At 39.2% G+C, this 18,201-nt stretch overlaps 2 protein-coding genes across 2 annotated transcripts in view; one reads left to right on the top strand and one right to left on the bottom strand.

Annotated features, from left to right (window-relative positions):
* The window catches only part of LOC119732805 (3-oxoacyl-[acyl-carrier-protein] synthase, mitochondrial-like), a 119,408-nt gene that overhangs the window by 85,936 nt on the left and 15,271 nt on the right, over positions 1 to 18,201 (top strand). The window contains exons 22-25 of the mRNA XM_038206408.1: positions 11,615 to 11,833; positions 12,186 to 12,311; positions 12,694 to 12,831; positions 17,344 to 17,381. The gene's annotated coding sequence lies outside the window, so the exon portion shown is untranslated. The remainder of the gene's footprint in view (positions 1 to 11,614; positions 11,834 to 12,185; positions 12,312 to 12,693; positions 12,832 to 17,343; positions 17,382 to 18,201) is intronic.
* LOC119733264 (E3 ubiquitin-protein ligase TRIM39-like) lies at positions 173 to 8,665 on the bottom strand. Its single transcript, XM_038206847.1, has 2 exons — positions 7,450 to 8,665; positions 173 to 997 (listed from the first exon to the last, which is right to left on the bottom strand). Exons 1-2 carry the CDS (start codon positions 8,612 to 8,614, stop codon positions 363 to 365), a joined length of 1,800 nt encoding a protein of 599 aa, XP_038062775.1. The 5' UTR covers positions 8,615 to 8,665; the 3' UTR covers positions 173 to 362.

Raw genomic sequence — 18,201 nt, 5'->3', positions numbered from 1 at the left:
GAATTTACAAGGTCTTGTGACCATAACACACCGGTAAAGTGGAGAACTGTTAAACAATTAAAACTCTACTTGAACATTTAAATTTTACAATTAGATTATTTATTGCAAACAAATTAATACTTTTTTGTTGAATCCGAAACTGCAATGAGAATTTTTTCACCATTTTCAGTTAGCTGAAATGGCTACCATGCAAAGTTTTGAATCTAACTTGAAACTATACAAACAAAGGTATAGAATTTAATTCTTTAAAATGCTGATTGGTGCTGTAATGAATGGACAATTTCATCCTCAACATTTGCTGTAGGGATGATAACTGCTACATGTTTGGGCATGCATTGTTGTCAGTGTTATGTTGGATGGCATCACACCTTGTGATACATTTTGACAGAATGCCAGTCATCCACTGCCAGCTGCCCATCCGATGTGAATGTCATTGCCTGTGGGAGATACAGATCCTGTGCCAGGCAATCAAGAAACCTGCCATCTAGGTCGTAATGGTGAATATGATTAGTGCCAAACCCAGATTGCGTCACTCCAAGGTAGATACCTGACCTGTCGCAGCATACACCCTGGGTACGCAACACTGGTTGACCATCAATGGTTGGCTTGATGGTGAAGAGCGTAGTCCCTTTGCTATTGGCGACATCTACTTGATTTGTTTGACGTCCACTGATGAAAACTTTATCAGTGTCGTCATCAACAGCCAGGAACCAAGGTGGAGTCTGTACTGGTATGGTGTGTAGGATCTCACCATTAGTGGGTTTGTGTTCAGTCCACACCATCCTTCTTGTGTCACCTACTAAAATGGTTCCATTTGTCCTGACTGCTGTGCTCTGTAGGTCCACAAGTGTCTTGTCTACCTGATGGTTAGACACCGTTGGGAACTGCATAACAAGAGTGTTGTCCTTCATGTTGAACACCTTGACATACTTGCTATCAAGTTCCAACACAATCAAGCGTTTCTCAGGATTGTGCGTGGCTGCAACTGCCTGTGGTCCTGTGGGTATTAAAAGAAAAACTCAAATGTAACATATGCATAGTATATAAATGCAGCGTCACTATTCTCAGTCCTCATAAAATACCCAATGAACACATGACCTGCCTAAAATAAGCCCTGTCTAGTATTGATAAACATCGTGCAGTTGCCAACGTGATTAAATGCCACATCTTGAGGCACACAGTTTCGCAAATACTTTAAAAGTTGTATTTGTACTCTCTGTGCTATTCTCATGGTTCAAACCTAAAAATAGATGTACATGTATTCTTATATCTAACTTGATTATTTTTTACTATTTTTTTTAGCAATGTAAAGTTGTTCAATCATGACACCCCGATTTCTGGTTTGATGTCCTCACAGTGCTAGGGTGGTAGGCCTAATCTTTGATAATGAAGCTGACATTGTCATTTTTACAACAATGATCACTAAAAGATAGCGAAAGATGAATTTTGATTTTAAAAATGGATCGTTTTCAAAGTCTCCTGACAATAACGTCCAGTTTGATGAGGTCATCCTTATGAAACTTTGGAAAATTCGTTTTATTGTGCGAAGAATATTTATGAGCAATTTGGTAGATTTTTGACAAATATTCTTTAAATATTGAAAAAAAAATCAACTTTTTGACATGCTGCTAGATAGAGGGTGCCCTCTTTTACAATTACATCATCATGAGTTTTATTAAGTTCACTTTTAGACACTGAATATATTCTGAATATTAGAATTATTACTTTTGTGAAATGCTTCCGTTTTCAAGTTGTTCATTTATCATATTGCACCTTCCCTAACCTCGGAAGTAAAGGGCGAATGGTTTTGTGCCCGGGAGTCAAAACTGTTGCCCAATAATGATAGTAATACAGCAGCATCCTGATGTTAACGAAGAGCACTGTCAATACAACATCCTGCTATTAACAGGGAAAATGTTTGACCCCAAGTCTTTGGGTTTTTTTGTTGTTGTTTTCCATTACTGATAATGCAAGGTACCTGTTCTAACACAAGGTACCTGTCAAGCAAGGTAACTTGTAAAGTCCCAAGGACCTTAGCCTAGAAGTGTTCGACTAATAATAAATGTATTATAATCATCATCATCATCATCTAGCGGGTGCAACCGAGATCTCATTCACAATGCCACGCCAGGTGTCTTTATCCCTCATTATGTACGGAAGGTCTTCAATTTCACATTGGGTTTCTCTGCCAATCACATGTAGTTGAAGGGTCTTCGTCCTCTATTAGGGCATGGAAGTCTCCAACATAATACATCAGATATGACCTGGTTTACAGCATGGTAGCAGTGGCCAGCAAAGCGAACTTTCGGTTGAGCAACAAAAACAGAGATAGGTGGAATGTCTTCGTAAATCGTTCTTATCTCCAGTTCTCACGCCATGAGATGTTCTGCACCCTCATAAGAAGCCAGGTGTATGTGCCATCAAGGTGATCTTGAAGCTCCTTCATTGTCCAAGTTTTGGCTCCATAGAGAAGAATGCTCTCCACACAGGCTCTGAAGAAGGCCAGCTTTGTCGATTGTGCTATACTTGATTGCCAGATGTCATGAAGCTTGTTACAGGCACTCCAGGCTATTCCTTTGCGAGTGAAGAAGTCCTTACTGTTGGCAACATAGGACCCAAGGTACCTGAAATCACTGACCTCTCTAAGTTGGGTGTTGTCACTGGTGTATATGGGGTAGTGGCTCTCATACTCATTGATGGTGATGTTCTCGGTCTTCTTTGCATTGAAAAACAGGCCGACCTAGGCTGCAGCATTCTCGAGAAATGTTAACAGGTCTTGAGCATCATACAGTTGATCAGCCGTGCATGAGGGCCAGATCATCCGTGTAGTCAAGATCAGTGAGATGCAGGCTTTGATGACGTCTTCATTTCTTCTGCTTGATGGGTAGACCTTTAATTTGTCGTGGATGGAATCCAGACTTTGCCTAAGGATGTAGTCCAGCACAATCACAAAGAGGAATGAAGCTAAAGTGTCTCCCTGAAGGATTCCTGCTATTGCTATGAAGGACCACGTATTTCTGAATGTTACAGACCCCCAAAATATACAAAATAGTTTGTCTTCCACACAAGCTGATTTGCATTACTGAAACTCTCTCAACTTCTCTGTCAGGGCACCCAGAAGACTAGCTATCTCTGTAAACCCTTTGATGAACTTTCTATAGTAGGATGCAAGGCCTACAAAGCTCCTTTCATCCTGGACACACATGTAGGCACTGGCCAATCTCTGATGGCCTCGACTCTCTTTGGGTCTGTGGCAACATCTGAAGAAATTATTATGGCCTAAGTAGGCCACCCACTTCTCAAAAAGGTGATACTTGCTAGGCTTAAACTTTAGCCCAGCATCTCTCAGCCCAATCAGCACTATTCTGCTCTTAACCAGTATCTACTGCTCCTGCCATTGAGAGCTGTCTGTTGTTTAACCTTTTCGAAGTGCTCTGTTTCTAGTGCAGCTCAAATATGGCTTCATATAGATTCTTCGGATGGGCTCTTTTGATGCCCTCTCTCACTGTCGGACTCTCTACTATGTCTTGGAAATGATTTTGTGCTAGATGGTCACGTAACTCTTCCTGTATGTCAGGATATGCTTTTGCAGTCAGCTTTTGTATAGTTTGACCCAACTCTTGTAGGCTCTCTTTAAGTCCTTGTCAGTGGTACCTCAGCTTGACAAAATAGTTCTTCCGCTGCCTGCCTGAACCAAATCTTCTCTCCAGCAAACTTGAATGGCTCACTTTACGCCTGTCTCACCACTTTGCAGGACTCAAAGTGCAGGAAGTACTCTCTCCATAACACTTTGCAGTTATATGTATCTGTGGTAATAAATGGTCGTCTTTTGGACCACTTCAAACCCTCCCCACTCACTTTGACAACTCTTGGTTCTCTCTCAGGAGCTACTTCAAAGGGTTGAAACATCTGTGGGAGAAGTTAGTCTGAAAATGAATGCCAGAAAAACGAAATTCATGACCTACAACCACGAGCAACCAATCACCATCAAGACAAATAACAGAACAAAGCTTGAGCGAGACGAAGACTTCAATATCTGGGGTCATGGGTAACCAGCACCGAAACACGGCCACAAGAGCAAAGGTAGACCTCCCACCACAAACAAAATCATCAAGTTGATTCTCGTTGGACTGCATCAAAGGCAAGCCACATATCAAGGTCTCCCATGGCCGTCCTGATATCGGATGCGGAGTCTAGTCCAGTATCACGACGCAGGTGGTCCATGTAGGTTAGCGTCTGCCCACCTCAAGAGACTACTCCATGAGTGGGTTCCCATAAGATGAGTTGGCTTACAGCTATCTCTGGATGCCGAACGCAGTGACCATGCAAGCCTGATAGTTGTAGAGATCCTTGGCAGGCTGCCAAAGTGCACCTCATTCCTGACTTTGTCTCTTCAACTCACATCTAGAGCCATCCTCAGCTTGCAAGTGTAGCAGCCATCAAGTTGAGCCTCTTAATTGCCTTGTAGTAAGGGTCCATGCCTCACAGCCATAGAGTAGGATGGACTCTACAAACATTGACACACTGAAACGTGACACGGGGCTTGAAGCATCAGATCTGAGGACTGCCATGCAGGACAGAAGATACTGGTGCACTGTCCTGACACTGCCATGGTCTGTACCTGTGTACTCTGTGTCGGGTTCTTCACCTTTGTGCACACTGGATGATTGCAAAACCCAAAAGGTCACTATGTGATCTTTTCGGAGAAATAGTCTCCTTGACCACTCTTTTCGGAGTCGACCGAAAAGACTGGACTTTTTTGCACTGCATTCTTTTACTTATTCATTTGGGGAATGCCTGAAATGGTTCTCTGCAGTGGTTACAAAGTGTACTGTCTTTCCGGAATGGCGGCAGGTCCAGGCGACTTTGTAATCGCCAAGGGACTTGCCTCCCCTGTGGAAAGATAACCTGAACTCTCTACTGGCAACCTCAAGCTGATATCTGATCAATTGTGCACTTTTCATCTCTAATTTTCCTAGCCTTGAGGTCTTTGTCCCTTTGCAAAAATGTCTCTTTACTCATCTTCTCTGTACTGTTCACTCACTCTTTATTTAACTCTGCTTTACTCTGATTATAAGTTTTCTCTCCGAGCAACTCTCACCTAATCAGTACCAATCATACCACGTCTGACACCATTTGTGGCAAATTTTTCCTGGGAGTCGATTTCAAGCCTGGAGCCATGGAAATTAATGATGTGCATCGTGTCGGGTTGACCCGAAACATTAGAGATATAAACCGAATTCAAACTGAAACCGATCTTAACTCCCTCAAACCAAAATCGACCCAACCCGACAAATAAGGTAATACCGACCCGACCAAAAAAAAAAAAAAAAAAAAAAAAAATACCTCGCTTGGACAAAGTGATCACTTTTTTGTGCCTGTCCTTACCCAGGTGGCATGAATTTTTTTGCAAAACCATCGTCTCTCTCTCTCTCTCTGTCATACTCAGTGGGTTGATCGAGAGTAGCTCCGCTTATTGAACAAACGCATGGTATCATAACGTGGTATCATGAAAACTTTTACAATGTACATGTATCTATTTCACTGTCAGTCCCATCCGACTGGAAAAATTAATACCGTGGAAACTTGAAAGTGCGCTTGGTGGCCACACCACACTAGGGCTGCGGTCACAGTGACTGTCAAAAAAATTGCATCACCTAAATTTCTCAACTGTTTCGGTTATTTTGGTTTATTTCGGGTTTTTTTCAAAGATGGCTGAACTGACCCAAACCGACCCGAAAATGAAAATGCAAAACCAAAAAACGACCCGACCCGACTGAAAAGATGGACAACCCGACCCGACCTGAAGTCGGTTTCAGGTCGGGTCGGTTTCAGTTCAGATGGGGTTTGCACATCATTAATGGAAATACGACACCATCTGAGGCGACCGATCCCTGATGCTGATACCCAGCCCAAATTGTACCCAAGACCCTAGAAAGTACTTGAGCAATCTAAAGGCCTTAGTCTCAAATTGGAGGAAATAAACTTCCGACTGGTTACTGATAGTCTGTACTTTGAATTCCTGTGAAATAAACTCTTAGCGACCACAATCTTCTTTGATTCTGAAAGATTATGGCTGGTTCATTCACAAATCTGACACAACTGAAAACTCGTATAAAATAGAATGACTGAAGAACCTCTATAAAATAATTATCTAACCGACAGTCTCACACTAGCCAGAACACCACTGTTTACACGCGAGGTCATGCCCCACACCGGCCTCGGTACAACCGACCAAATTCGCACTGGAATGACTTTGAACTTCCTAAAAAAAACATGAATACGAACAAGCTAATTTTTCCGCCCTGTGCACAGCTTTTTAAACCGTGGCCACAAATAGAAGGCATGGGTAAAAGCCCCGCCCTGCGACAGCATACGCACTACAGATTTAATCACAACCGCGTAGACTTGCTCTCAGTCTACACAGTCTCTACTCTGAAAACACTGAAATAACATAAGCCCCTAGAGCACATTGTGGGCTACCCGTTACTTTGTGATTAGGATAGACAAAACAATTAGGTCATGTCTAGACCTCTCATTCAATGAACCAGACTTGCTCCCTGTCTCGTCACATTAACATACATGTAGGCGTACATGTAAAAAAAAGTGAACATTTGTCAGGAAATAAAAACAGCCAGCACATATCGATTCTTTGCTAGTATTTTATTGGTTTTCATTTTCAGTTGTCAGATCTGCATATGCGCATGGGAGACTGACTTGTAATTACGTGTACCACAAGATTATAAAATTTGCAGAGTTGTAACGACTCGAGTCATTGACTGAGTCACAATTCTTGGTGACTCGACTCGACTCAAGTCCCTAAGGGCAAATGACTCGACTCGACTCGAGTCACTGCAAGCAAATGGCTCGACTCGACTCGAGTCCCTCATCAGAATGACTCTACTCGACTCGAAGAAGGCTAATAAGACTCGAGTCCCAAAAATAAAATCAAAAATTTGCGAAAAATATTTACAATGACTTAACGTCGGTGCCGGTTTTTGTTCACGTCACGTTAAATGGTCGTGAATATTGTATACGTACATTATACATACGTGGTTTGATCAGTGTCCCCATTAGTTGAATGACGATCAGCTGGCACCCCCTTTTTATTTACATTAAGAGTCAAATGTGGTGTCGCCACATGTAGTAGCCCAAATGCAATATTTGAAAAGCCAAAAAATGACTTTCTCTTTTGTGTTTTTTTATTGTTCAGTGCTCAAATATTTGTGACTCGAATTGACTCGAGCTAAATACTTGACTGGACTCCACTCCACTCCACTACACACTGTGACTCGACTCAACTCGACTCGACCTGCTTGACCTAATGACTTGACTCGACTTGAGTCACTTCTTTAAAATGACTCAACTTGACTCTACTCACAAAAATCAGTGACTCGTTACAACTCTGGAAGTTTGGTGTTGATGAATATGAGCATGAAAGAAACTTACGTGATGTTAGGGGAATGAGTCCCTTACGTTCACCCTCATTGCTGCAGAGAACCACTCGCTTGTGCAGAAAGTCTCCCACGGCAATCTCACCAGGCTGAGTAGCAGTGATACCGTGAACCACATCCAACTTTCTCGTAAATGTACCCGTTTTAACAAACTCGCGACACATTTCCCACTTAACTGCTTCTTCCTTAATTTCACCCAGATTGATGTCACCAATTCTCTGACTGGGGGTGAAGCTCAGATATGAATGCTTGGGATCAATCTGGGGAGGATTTTGACTCTTGAGTGATTTCAAGTCTTTGCTGATGATAGGGTATTGCGACAAAAAGTCATTGTCAGATGCAGCGTTAGTGATATCCTGAGATGTCTGTAGCGAGCGTTTTTTACTTTGTAGCATCATTGACAGTGTGTTCTGATGCTCATGATATGTTCTGTTGCGATCCTGCTGGAGCTGTTTGATTTTGTTAATCATCTTTGTCTCTTGAGATGTTATCTCAGCCCTCATTTTATCCGCCTTGTCTTTCACAGCTTTCACCGTCTTTGTGACGTTCAGTGTAAATTTCTGCTGAGCTTGTGATGCAGTGGCAAAATCCTGTTCAAGTGTTGTGATGTCTGTTCTGACATCTGCAAACAAAGCTTTCAGTGATATTTTGTATTTGTGGGAAGCCTTTTTAGAGTCAATGTAGTGATGGTTTGGTTTGCAGTGGTCTACTACAGTACAAGCTCGGCAGATTAGTTCTTCACAGGTCTCACAATAAAACCATTTTACTTCCCCCATGTGTTTCTGGCATTTAGACTCATCTTCTTCTGGTGTTTGCTTCCCTGTTACCTTCCCCTGACGAATGTCCTCCAAAGTAGCTGCTTCTTCTGGTGTTTTGACCACTGAACAAAGCTCATTTTCTTGGAATGAGACCTCCTCGACTATTCCCATCAAATGGAAGTTTGTTTTCAGGCCTTGAATGCGTGTCTCCGGAAGTACCATCTCCCGTCGACATACCGGGCAAGGAATCTTTCGTTGACCTCCATACGTAGTTTTGTAGTATTGCTCCAGACATTTCTCGCAAAAACTGTGCTGGCAGTCCAGCACCTTGGGCCGTTTATATTTTTCTTTGCAAATGTCACACTCAAGATGGTTGCTTATCTTCTCAAGAGCCGTGGCCATTTGTATCTGTGTTCAAATAGTATTTAAGAAGAAAAAGGCATGGTTACTAAAAATGATGTGACATGGTTTATATATAGAGCTTGGGATTTTTGTTTTGCTGCATACATGTACATGTACGTCACACATGCACAGTCTATATATATCTGTTTATCTACGTAGGTACATATTTACTTTACACTTGAGTTTTGGACCCTAGATAGTTTCGTGTATTCTATCTACATGTACATTATGTACTTGGCTAAATTTCAATTGCATATACACCCCAGCAAAATATGTCCCTCAAATTTCTTTTTATACTCCACGCACTTATTGCAGTTTTTGTTTCTCCTGTGTTATACTGATGAGAAATGTTCAATCAATTTGAAGTTTAATTTTGACCAACAAAAAAATTCTTCTCAGTTTTAAACTTGTCAACATATAGGCTTAATACTAACGTGCTACCGTGGGAAGTGCAATGGTGTACTGCATGGTGGGGCTGTCTGGTATGAAGCATGTGAATCTTTTATTCAGATCCTTCTTCTTGTTTTCTTTTCTGTTGACCCCTGGTTCGATTCCTGTTTATTTCAAGGTGTGACCTGAGTTATCCTGGAAGGAATTGAGGAGTCTTTGTCAGATCCTTCTGTGTGTCTTCATTTCTGATGGCCCCTGGTTAGATTCCTGTTTATTCCCAGGTGTGACATTGGTTACCCTTGAAGGAATTTAGGAGTCAAGTCAATGAAAGACAATGTCAAATGTTTTCAACTTAGATTAGAGTGTGCATAGTCGTAACCGTTAGAGGGAGCCTTTTCCCAGATATGAGACTTGTAAAGTTCATTATTTTGTTTGTTTGCTGACATGTTTACTCTACACTTGAGTTTTTGTATCTTGGACCTGAGTTAATTTTAAATACTTGCACACATGTACACGTACACCGTCAGGTTGCAGACCACTGAATAAACTGCCTTAGACTCCAGTGATAGAGACACCCCCCCCCCTTCTAAAATTGAGGGGAAATACAAAATGCTCTAACAGCACCAAAAAAGAGGGCGTGCTAATCCTGATTTGGCCAGTGTAGGCCAGTATTTTTGGCCTCTTAACTGGCCTGCAACCATCAGTGTCCATACATCTGTGCATTGTACATGTCATTCTTAACTTGTAAACTAGTTTCATCAAATGAGGTAATAATGTACCTGTACCTACTTTTTCCTTCCATTCTGTGACATGATGTTCTCATTTAATCTCTCTTTTTTGTGGTTCTGTTGGTACAATATCCCCAAATGAACAAGTTTGAATTTCTATAATTCCTTTGACTTAGCTCACAAACTAGCGTCATTCAGAATTTTCAGTCGTAAAATTGACCACTTGTTGAATACGAGTTGCCAAGTGTCCATGATCAAAAATTGACCAAACATAGTCGTTTAAAATATGTATAAGGCCCATTCCCATGGTAAGAGGTCACATGTTTTGTAATTTTCGGCAAATTTTGGGGCTCGTTACAAATGTATATTTGTGCTTTCTTTAAAGGTCACCCAGCCAAAATGCTAAACAACGTCACACAGTTAACTATATCACTACGGTACACAGCCTCATGTTATATGTACTTTTTAAAATCCATTTGTTTTCACAACTAGAAAAAAACATGCATTTAATGCTATTTTACCACCCCACAAACCTTTCCCCTCTAAACAATAAAAAGCAACTTGCCAGCTGGGAACGCAGAGTACTGTTCAGTTGGCTGTGATGATTTTTTTTTTAACTTTGTCTTTTTAATATTTGATGAGAAAATTTCAGGCAACTGTTTGTAGCTCTTTCTGCAGCATCAATCAAGAAATGATAATAGAGAAAACTATTTTGTGTTTTTTCTTTGATTTAAGTTAAAATTCAGGAAACAAAAAACTTTCTAAAGCTAGCATATTTTTACAAGCGCAAATAATTTGTAAATTGCTTTCAGACAAGTGCCACCAAATTCAGATTTCCTTTGCTTTTTTAAGAGTTCGTTTTGTTTTACCGTGGACACTGATATGAAGTATTTATATGAACTGACTCTTACATTTTGTTTTAACTAATTATCTATTCAATTCAATTCAATTCAACATGGTTTATTAACAAATCCGAAATGGCAGCCACAGCTGAATTGCACGTGATTTACATTTTAAAAAAATACATTTTTAAAAAAGTTAAAGGCCTACCGAGTTAAAAAACAAAATACGACATTAAATACTAATATTAGAAAAGGTTTAAACATTGTGCATACAGATCTGACTAAAGAAAATTGTCTATATAGAGAAATACATATTATTGTTACAGACTTTGTTGCAATCAATTTATCTTACTTTAAAAAGGGGGCATTGAAATTGCGTTAAAACCTATAAAAGACATTCAAAAAGGTTGCAGGTAAAAAATTTATAGTTTCATTTAGGATTAGAATTATAAAAATGAGCCAGATGAGGAATCTAATTGGTCTTTTCATATTTGGTGTAATAATATGTACAGTTGTGTATATACTCTTTGTTCCAGTGTAGTATATGTAGTACTCGTACTCGGTACTGGTACTCAAGTACTACTTGAACTCGAGTTCTTTTTTTTTTTTAGAGTACTCATACTCGTACTTGTACTCGTACGAGTACTCAAATGTCAAAATGTCGCACTCGAAATGACGGAACTTCCGAGTTCCGTCTGTATCTCAGCTGTAAAAAAATATTATAATTACAAATAATTGAAAAATTGGAGCATTTCAGCAAATGTTGGTGATAGGATACAGGGAAAGGGAGTAACTGTCTGATGCAGTATTTGTGGAGAGAGCGCAATATTAGTTTAATCAATTATTAAATAGTATTTTTAGACAGTCATTTTACTTGGTGTATCTGCAAACCCTCTCCTATTATATACATGTAGTTGTATTCACAGCTACACAATGCCCCCAAAATTACAAAAGCTTACCAAATAATGAAAAACAGTTTATCATTATAATGTCATATTGTGAGTTTTTTTTATAATTTCAATTTCATTTAATTTGCACAGCTCACCCATATTTCATTGAGCTTGATGCTTCATGCACCTACCACCGCACCTAGTTTGGTCACCATGGCAACTGAACAGATCGCCGCATACCAATTCCAGTTAGCAATGAGCATAGTCAAGGGCAACGCAAGACACTTGTCAGCTTTGTTGTTGTACCTGTCAATGATCTGGGCTACCCTGTTGGTTCACCAGGGAGTAGCATCTGGACTTATACACCAGGTAAGCTCAGTTTTCATTTGCCACACACTTTCATTAGATGCAAGGAAATCAATAATATCTGGAGCATCAAGATAATGGGGGTGTGAAGTATTTTTTCGGCGTGGTACTTAAAGATTCTAATTGAAGAACTCAGCTAAAAGATCCGATACGATCATAAAATGCTGTTGAACCAATTCAGAAGGATATGATAACATTTAAGTTCTAGCCATGAAATTTAACTTGAAAATAGACGACTGTGATTTCTAAACTCAGTGGACATGCAAGATGTTCAAATTAGCAGTATCAGTTGTCTTCCACTCAAGAGAATATTTTCCTCAAAAAAACAACTTTGTCTTCTGAATTTTTCCCCCAGGGAGCAGCAGTGACTGGATCCCAAGTAGCAACTTATTAGAGGACATACCAGGCACAGCCGCTAACAGGATATGCCTAACTTCCCCATCAAGACAGTGTCAAGAGAGGATGGCTTCTAAATGAACAAGTGAGCATCTCGCCCCTCCATCACACCCACTACACTCAATCAGCATTGGTTCAGGACATAGTTTACATTCAACATATGGCAATTAAAGTTGGTTCCAGAGTACACACAGTCTTATTCTGTTCATTAAGTCTGTTCATATGTGTTACAGGTAATCCTTTAAAACAGCACTGCCCAGCTTACAAGTGACAGTGAGTTGATCCGTAAGGTAAAGAGGACTGTTGGCTGGCCCCTTGGGACCAGCAAATGCTGAACAGCAATCATTGAGAAAACTAAATAGAGAAATCAGAACCTCATCGCGAGGTACCTTGTGTATCTCAAGACATTACTGAAGTGTCATCATGCTTGCGAGCGCTAACTTTATACCCCTGTTTATTTCCTACAGACACCTGTGGGCTGGTTTGGTGAGCAACATGAGCCAGTGGGAGGAGTGACAGCTCGTGGAATGGCAAGAACGCCTGGAACCCTGTAGCCACCATGGAACTTCATGGCATCAATCCAACTTCTTGGCACCAATCCATAGGTGGGTCCTGTTTCACAGCTTAAGGATGTGTAGATATTATTGGCCATAATTATTGGCTATGGCCAGCAGTAACGCATGTGATTGCTAGCTGTAGCCATTTACACGTGTTTATGGGGTGCTGATTCAGCTGCTTTCATAGACCTGTGTGTTATTGCTAGCCATAGCCAGTAGCACGTTTCTATGGGATGTGGTTTAAGTTGCTTTATATAGATGCATGTCTTTTTGCTAGTCATAGCAAAACATGTGTCTATGGGACTGGGATTCAGCTACTGTCAAAGACACGTGTTATTGATAGCCATAGCCAGTAACACGTGCCTATGGGATGCGGACTCAGCTGCTTTCATAGACTCATGTGTAATTGCTAGCAATAGCCAGTAGCACGTTCCTATGGGATGTGGTTTAAGTTGCTTTTATAGATGCATGTCTTATTGCTAGCTGTAGCCAGTAACACGTGTCTATGGGTTGCGGATTCAGCTGCAAAAATGAAAAGAATGAAAACGCTGAATTCCGTCGCAATTCAAAACATGACTCAGCAACTTTTGATTTGAAATGAAGATCCTAAAATGTTGTTTTCTCAGAATATACAGCATTCAAGAACTAAAATCATCAGGTTAGTTGTTAAGCTTAGTTTAATGAACTGGTATGATAGTGGCAGTCTTCCACAATTCAGGAAAATTACCCTCCCTCAAGAAAGAATTGAATACACATGTAAGTGGAAGAGCTAATTCGGGAGCAAATTCTTTAATCAGTCTGATAGGTAAGTCAGAAGGATGACCAGCCTGGTCTTTTTTTATACCTTTAATTATGATTATTAAAAATGCATTGCAGCCACATTTATTTGTTTGTATAGCCCATCTATGCGAATGTTTGCATCATATGCATTCCCACCACGTTTTAGTCAGTTTTCTTGGTCGTGGTACAAACGCCATGCCAGAACTTGACAGTGTGACAGGGCCTTAAGATTGTCAGCACTTTTGTTGCTTCAAACGAACATAATGCACAAATTACAAATGATGGACTTGATATACACCAAGGGAGGGAGAGTCATCCTCAATAGAGGGTGCTGTGGCATTTTCCATTGTAGGAGATCGGATAAAAAGGTGAAACCATTGACCTCATCGTGCGCCAATGAAGACTTGCAAACTGGTCCAAGGAATCTGGAAGTTCTTTGGCCAGCTGGGATCCCTTTATAAAATTGTCTGCATATTCATGTGTCAAACAAAGGTAATACCGAAATAATAAGTTTCCGGAAACTTGTTGTAGATAATTAATGTTTGTCACATTTAACCACAGCTAGGTGATAGTTTCAATCCAATTCCATGGTGGTCAATATCTGTGTGGTTCATCTGAGTTGTGGGATTCTTTTCGGTTCAGGAGACTTCACTCTGTGGGTTTGGGGGGGTTAGGAGTTCCAATTAAGTGGAACAAAAATACAGTATTTTTTTTAGCTGAAGAAATGAGCGACTACAAAGATCTACAAAGAGTGGTGAGTTCATTCTTATTCTGAATAAATGAATGAATGTATTTCTGCTCATTTCATTTCAAAATATCTGATTGTCAATATAAATATTTAATTGTTACAACATAGTTTGGAAGTGTCATCAAAATTTATTAATTCTTTGCTGAAATTGCAACCAAATAGGTAAAACAATGAAAACAGAGGTATGGAATTTATTTTTTGAAAAGGCAAGGAAATTTCAAGGAGGCTGTCAAGCCAAAATCAAGGCAACGGAGGCCACAGCGTCCTGAAATTCAATACAATTGATTTGAACATTTGTTAAAATGATTGGCAACCCATCAAACTTGAAGAATTTTTATCCTTCAAAGAAAATAATAAAAATGTCCATCAAGATAATCCCTTGTGAGTAAAGTTTACACAAGTCTTTATTCTGTGAATTCAGACAGGAAACCAAATTAATAGGATAAATATCAGTGCTCATCTTTAGCAGACATTTTGATGATTAACTGATCATCCACATTATTAGTGTTTCATTGATATAAATGTAAATGTTCAAAGCTTGTAAATAATAACAATAAACATGATGTCTATAAAAACTACAAAAATGAAACAAAAACTACCAAAACTTTTTTAAAGAAACTGAGTGAATACTAAAAACAGGACTAATTTTCAAAGTACAATGTAATCTTGATTAACTTTCATTGTGATGTGTACGCTTAAAGGTTTCATTTGCTTTTTGCAGGTTTATTTTCCCTGAAGCAACAAAAGTGCTCAATATTTTAAGTAGGGTGCATAACAAGCATTCTGTTCAAGCCTTAGCTGAGTGGCTTCTACACATTTTGGAGAAAACAGAGAAAACATAATGCACAAGTCTTTGGATCTCGTAACTGGATTCTGTAGGCACCCCATTTTGAAACTACCTTCGGTGTTTGTTTTCTGACAATACCATTTCTGGTGGAATTATTTCACAGGGTATTTGTTACCAGTCCTATCTTCACTTTGAGCTTTCTGTCATTAAATCAGTAGGTACTTTACAAAGTCTTGTTGTGACTACTAAAATCTACATACAGTGGTGAATTGTTAATCACTTAAAAGTATACTTTAACATTTCATTTTTCCAATAAGATTGATACTTTGCAAACAAATTCATAATTTTTTGCTGAAACCCCAAACTGAAGTGATGATTTTTTTTTCATTTCCAAGTTTTCTGAAATTGGAACAAAAAATGCAAAACAGAGGTGTGCAATTAAATTCTTGAAAAGACGAGGCAATCTGTTTGTTTGTAAGGAAAAACTTGGATTAGAAATTTGCTTTTTGTGTGGGACCTTTCAAGGTGGCAGTCAGGCCAAAATCAAGGCAACTGAGGCTGTATAGCTTTCTGAAATTCAGCTTCAGTCAAATTGATTTCCTATCTTTTGGTGGGAGAGGTTAAGTTAAGTTTGGTTGGTTCATTTCGGTTCAAAGCAATTTTTCCTTGAATAGTTGTTCGGGTCGGGTCGGATCAGGTCGGGTCAGGTCACAGGTCGGGTCAGATTTGGGGAGTCTGGATCAGTTTTGGTTTATATCTGTAATGTTTCAGCCAAGTTTGGCCTGCTAACCCGACCCGATGAACAAAATTTGTCTAGACCTCCAGCTCTGAGACCAAGACATTTATCGAGACCGAAACGTAGACCAAACAATGAAGAAAAGAGGAATGATTTGTTTTAGTTTGAACTTGTGAAATCTCACTTTTGTTTGATGTTGGGGGGAGTTAAGGGGCTGAACACCATCTGACTATTTGGGGCGCTGTTCAGTAAGCATAATTTTGTGCACATCACATAGGTAGGTAGCACTGCATTCAACGATGCATGATTTGGCCAGCAGCTGGACAATGATTTCATAAAAAAAACACCAGAAATGGCGCTCATTATAGCAGCTGTGAGGAGCTGGCATCAACTTTCAAAATGAAAAAGCAAAATATCTGAGGGAGAAGCCTTCCCCTGCTGCCCCAGTGGATGGTCTACTATCAGCTGAAAATTTAAAAGAAATAAAATTGAATCCAATTCATCAATACTCGCATATATGGGGCATTCCATACATTTGTGGCTAACTTTTCCTGTCCCTCTTCCACCTGACATGTATTTTTATAATTTTGCATGCACTACCTAATTAATGAAGTTATAGTTTTCAAGAGTGATTATGTAACAAACTACCTGCACCCAACAAATAAACAATGGAAGTCATTTGTAATGATACTTGAATGGCAAATTACAAAGTTCAGAGGAAACAGGCACAGGAATGATGTCACACTTTGGACCCTCAATGTCTAGAATGACCCATATTAGTCATCAGGTGAAGATGACTAACATGGACCGTATTGCATGGTCAGGGTTCCAGCCTGGCAAATTACAAGGTACAGCCAAAGTTAATTTGTAGGGAAACGAAAAAGTGGTTTTTAAAATCCTTTTCACAGAACAGATTCTGAAAGAAATTTGTTGGAATTTCTATGAAAAATGGCCAAAGAGGCAATAATTTTCTTATTTATATCATCAGTTTTTAATATAAATGCAGAAAAATCACAGACACTTAATAATTAAGGAAGGGAGAGCCATCACCAATAGAGGGCGCTGTGGCATAATAATAATTAAGAAAGGGAGAGCCATCACCAATAGAGGGCGCTGTGGCATAATTAAATGTTGGGAATCTGATGAAAAGGTGAAACCATTGACCTTGTCATGCGCCTATGAAGACTTGCACACTGGTCCAAGAGATCTGGAATTTATTTGGCCAACTGGGAATCCACTCATAAAATTGTCTGCGTATTTATGTATCAAACAAAAATTTAAAAGGTAATCCAAAAATAATTGATGAATGTTTTTATTGCGGAAACTTGGGAAAAATTAAAGTTATTCACACATTGAACCACATGTGATAGTTTCAAGCAAATTCAACAGTGGTCCATTTCTGTTGTATGGTTCATCTGAGTTGTGGGATTCTGTTGGATTCAGGAGATTTCACTTTATGGGTTTCTTTGGGGGTTGAGGGTTCCAAGTGGAATAGCAATATAGTTTTAGATGAAGAAAAGAGCGACTACAAAGAACTTCAAAGAGTGGTGAGTGAACTCTTATTCTGAATAAATGAATGAATTTATTTCTGCTCATTTCGTTTCAAACTTTTGATTTTACAAGTCAATTTGAATATTTAATTGTTGCAACAGAGTTTGAAAAGTGTCATCAAAATTCAATAATTCTTTGCTGAAACTCAAACTGTATGAGGGGGTAATTCTTTCATTGTTTTGAAGTTTTTCTGAAATGGCAACCAAATAGGTAAAACAATGAAAACAGAGGTCTGGAATTTAACTCTTGAAAAGGCAAGGACATTTCAAGGAGCTGTCAGGCCAAAATCAAGGCAACGGAGGCCATAGCTTCCTGAAATTAAATACCATTGATTTGAACATGTGTTTAAATGATTGGCAACCTTTCACACTTGAGGAATTTGTTTACCTTACAAAAAAAATAATAAAAATTTCCTTCAAGATAATCCCTTGTTAGTAAAGTTTACACAAGTTTTTATTCTGTGAATTCAGACAGGAAACCAAATTAATAGGATAAGTATTTTGCTCATCTTAAGCAGACATTTCAATGATTAAATGATCATCCACATTAGTGTCTCATTGATATAAATGCAAGGTTTTAATAATAACAGTAAACAGATTTCTATGGAAAAACTACAAAAATGGGGGAAAAATACAAAAAGCTTTTTTTTTTTTAAAGAAACTGAATGAGTATTAAAAGACTAATTTTTAAAATTATCTTGATTACCTTTCATAGTGATGTGTATGCTTAAAGGTACATTTTGTGTAGGATCATTTGCTTTTTCCAGGGTTTTTTTCCCGAAGCAACAAAAGTGTTCAATATTTTAAGTACCAGTAC

This window comes from Patiria miniata, unplaced genomic scaffold (assembly GCF_015706575.1).
Source record: "Patiria miniata isolate m_02_andy unplaced genomic scaffold, ASM1570657v1 HiC_scaffold_25, whole genome shotgun sequence".
Lineage (NCBI taxonomy): Eukaryota > Metazoa > Echinodermata > Asteroidea > Valvatida > Asterinidae > Patiria > Patiria miniata.
This window is presented reverse-complemented; position numbering and strand designations above follow the sequence as displayed.

Coding starts and splice junctions, on each gene's coding strand:
- LOC119733264 (XM_038206847.1), bottom strand. CDS start 8,614: ATGGCCACGGCTCTTGAGAAGATAAGCAACCATCTTGAGTGTGACATT. Junction 998..7,449: donor ACTCATTCCCCTAACATCAC/GTAAGTTTCTTT, acceptor TAATACCCACAG/GACCACAGGCAGTTGCAGCC.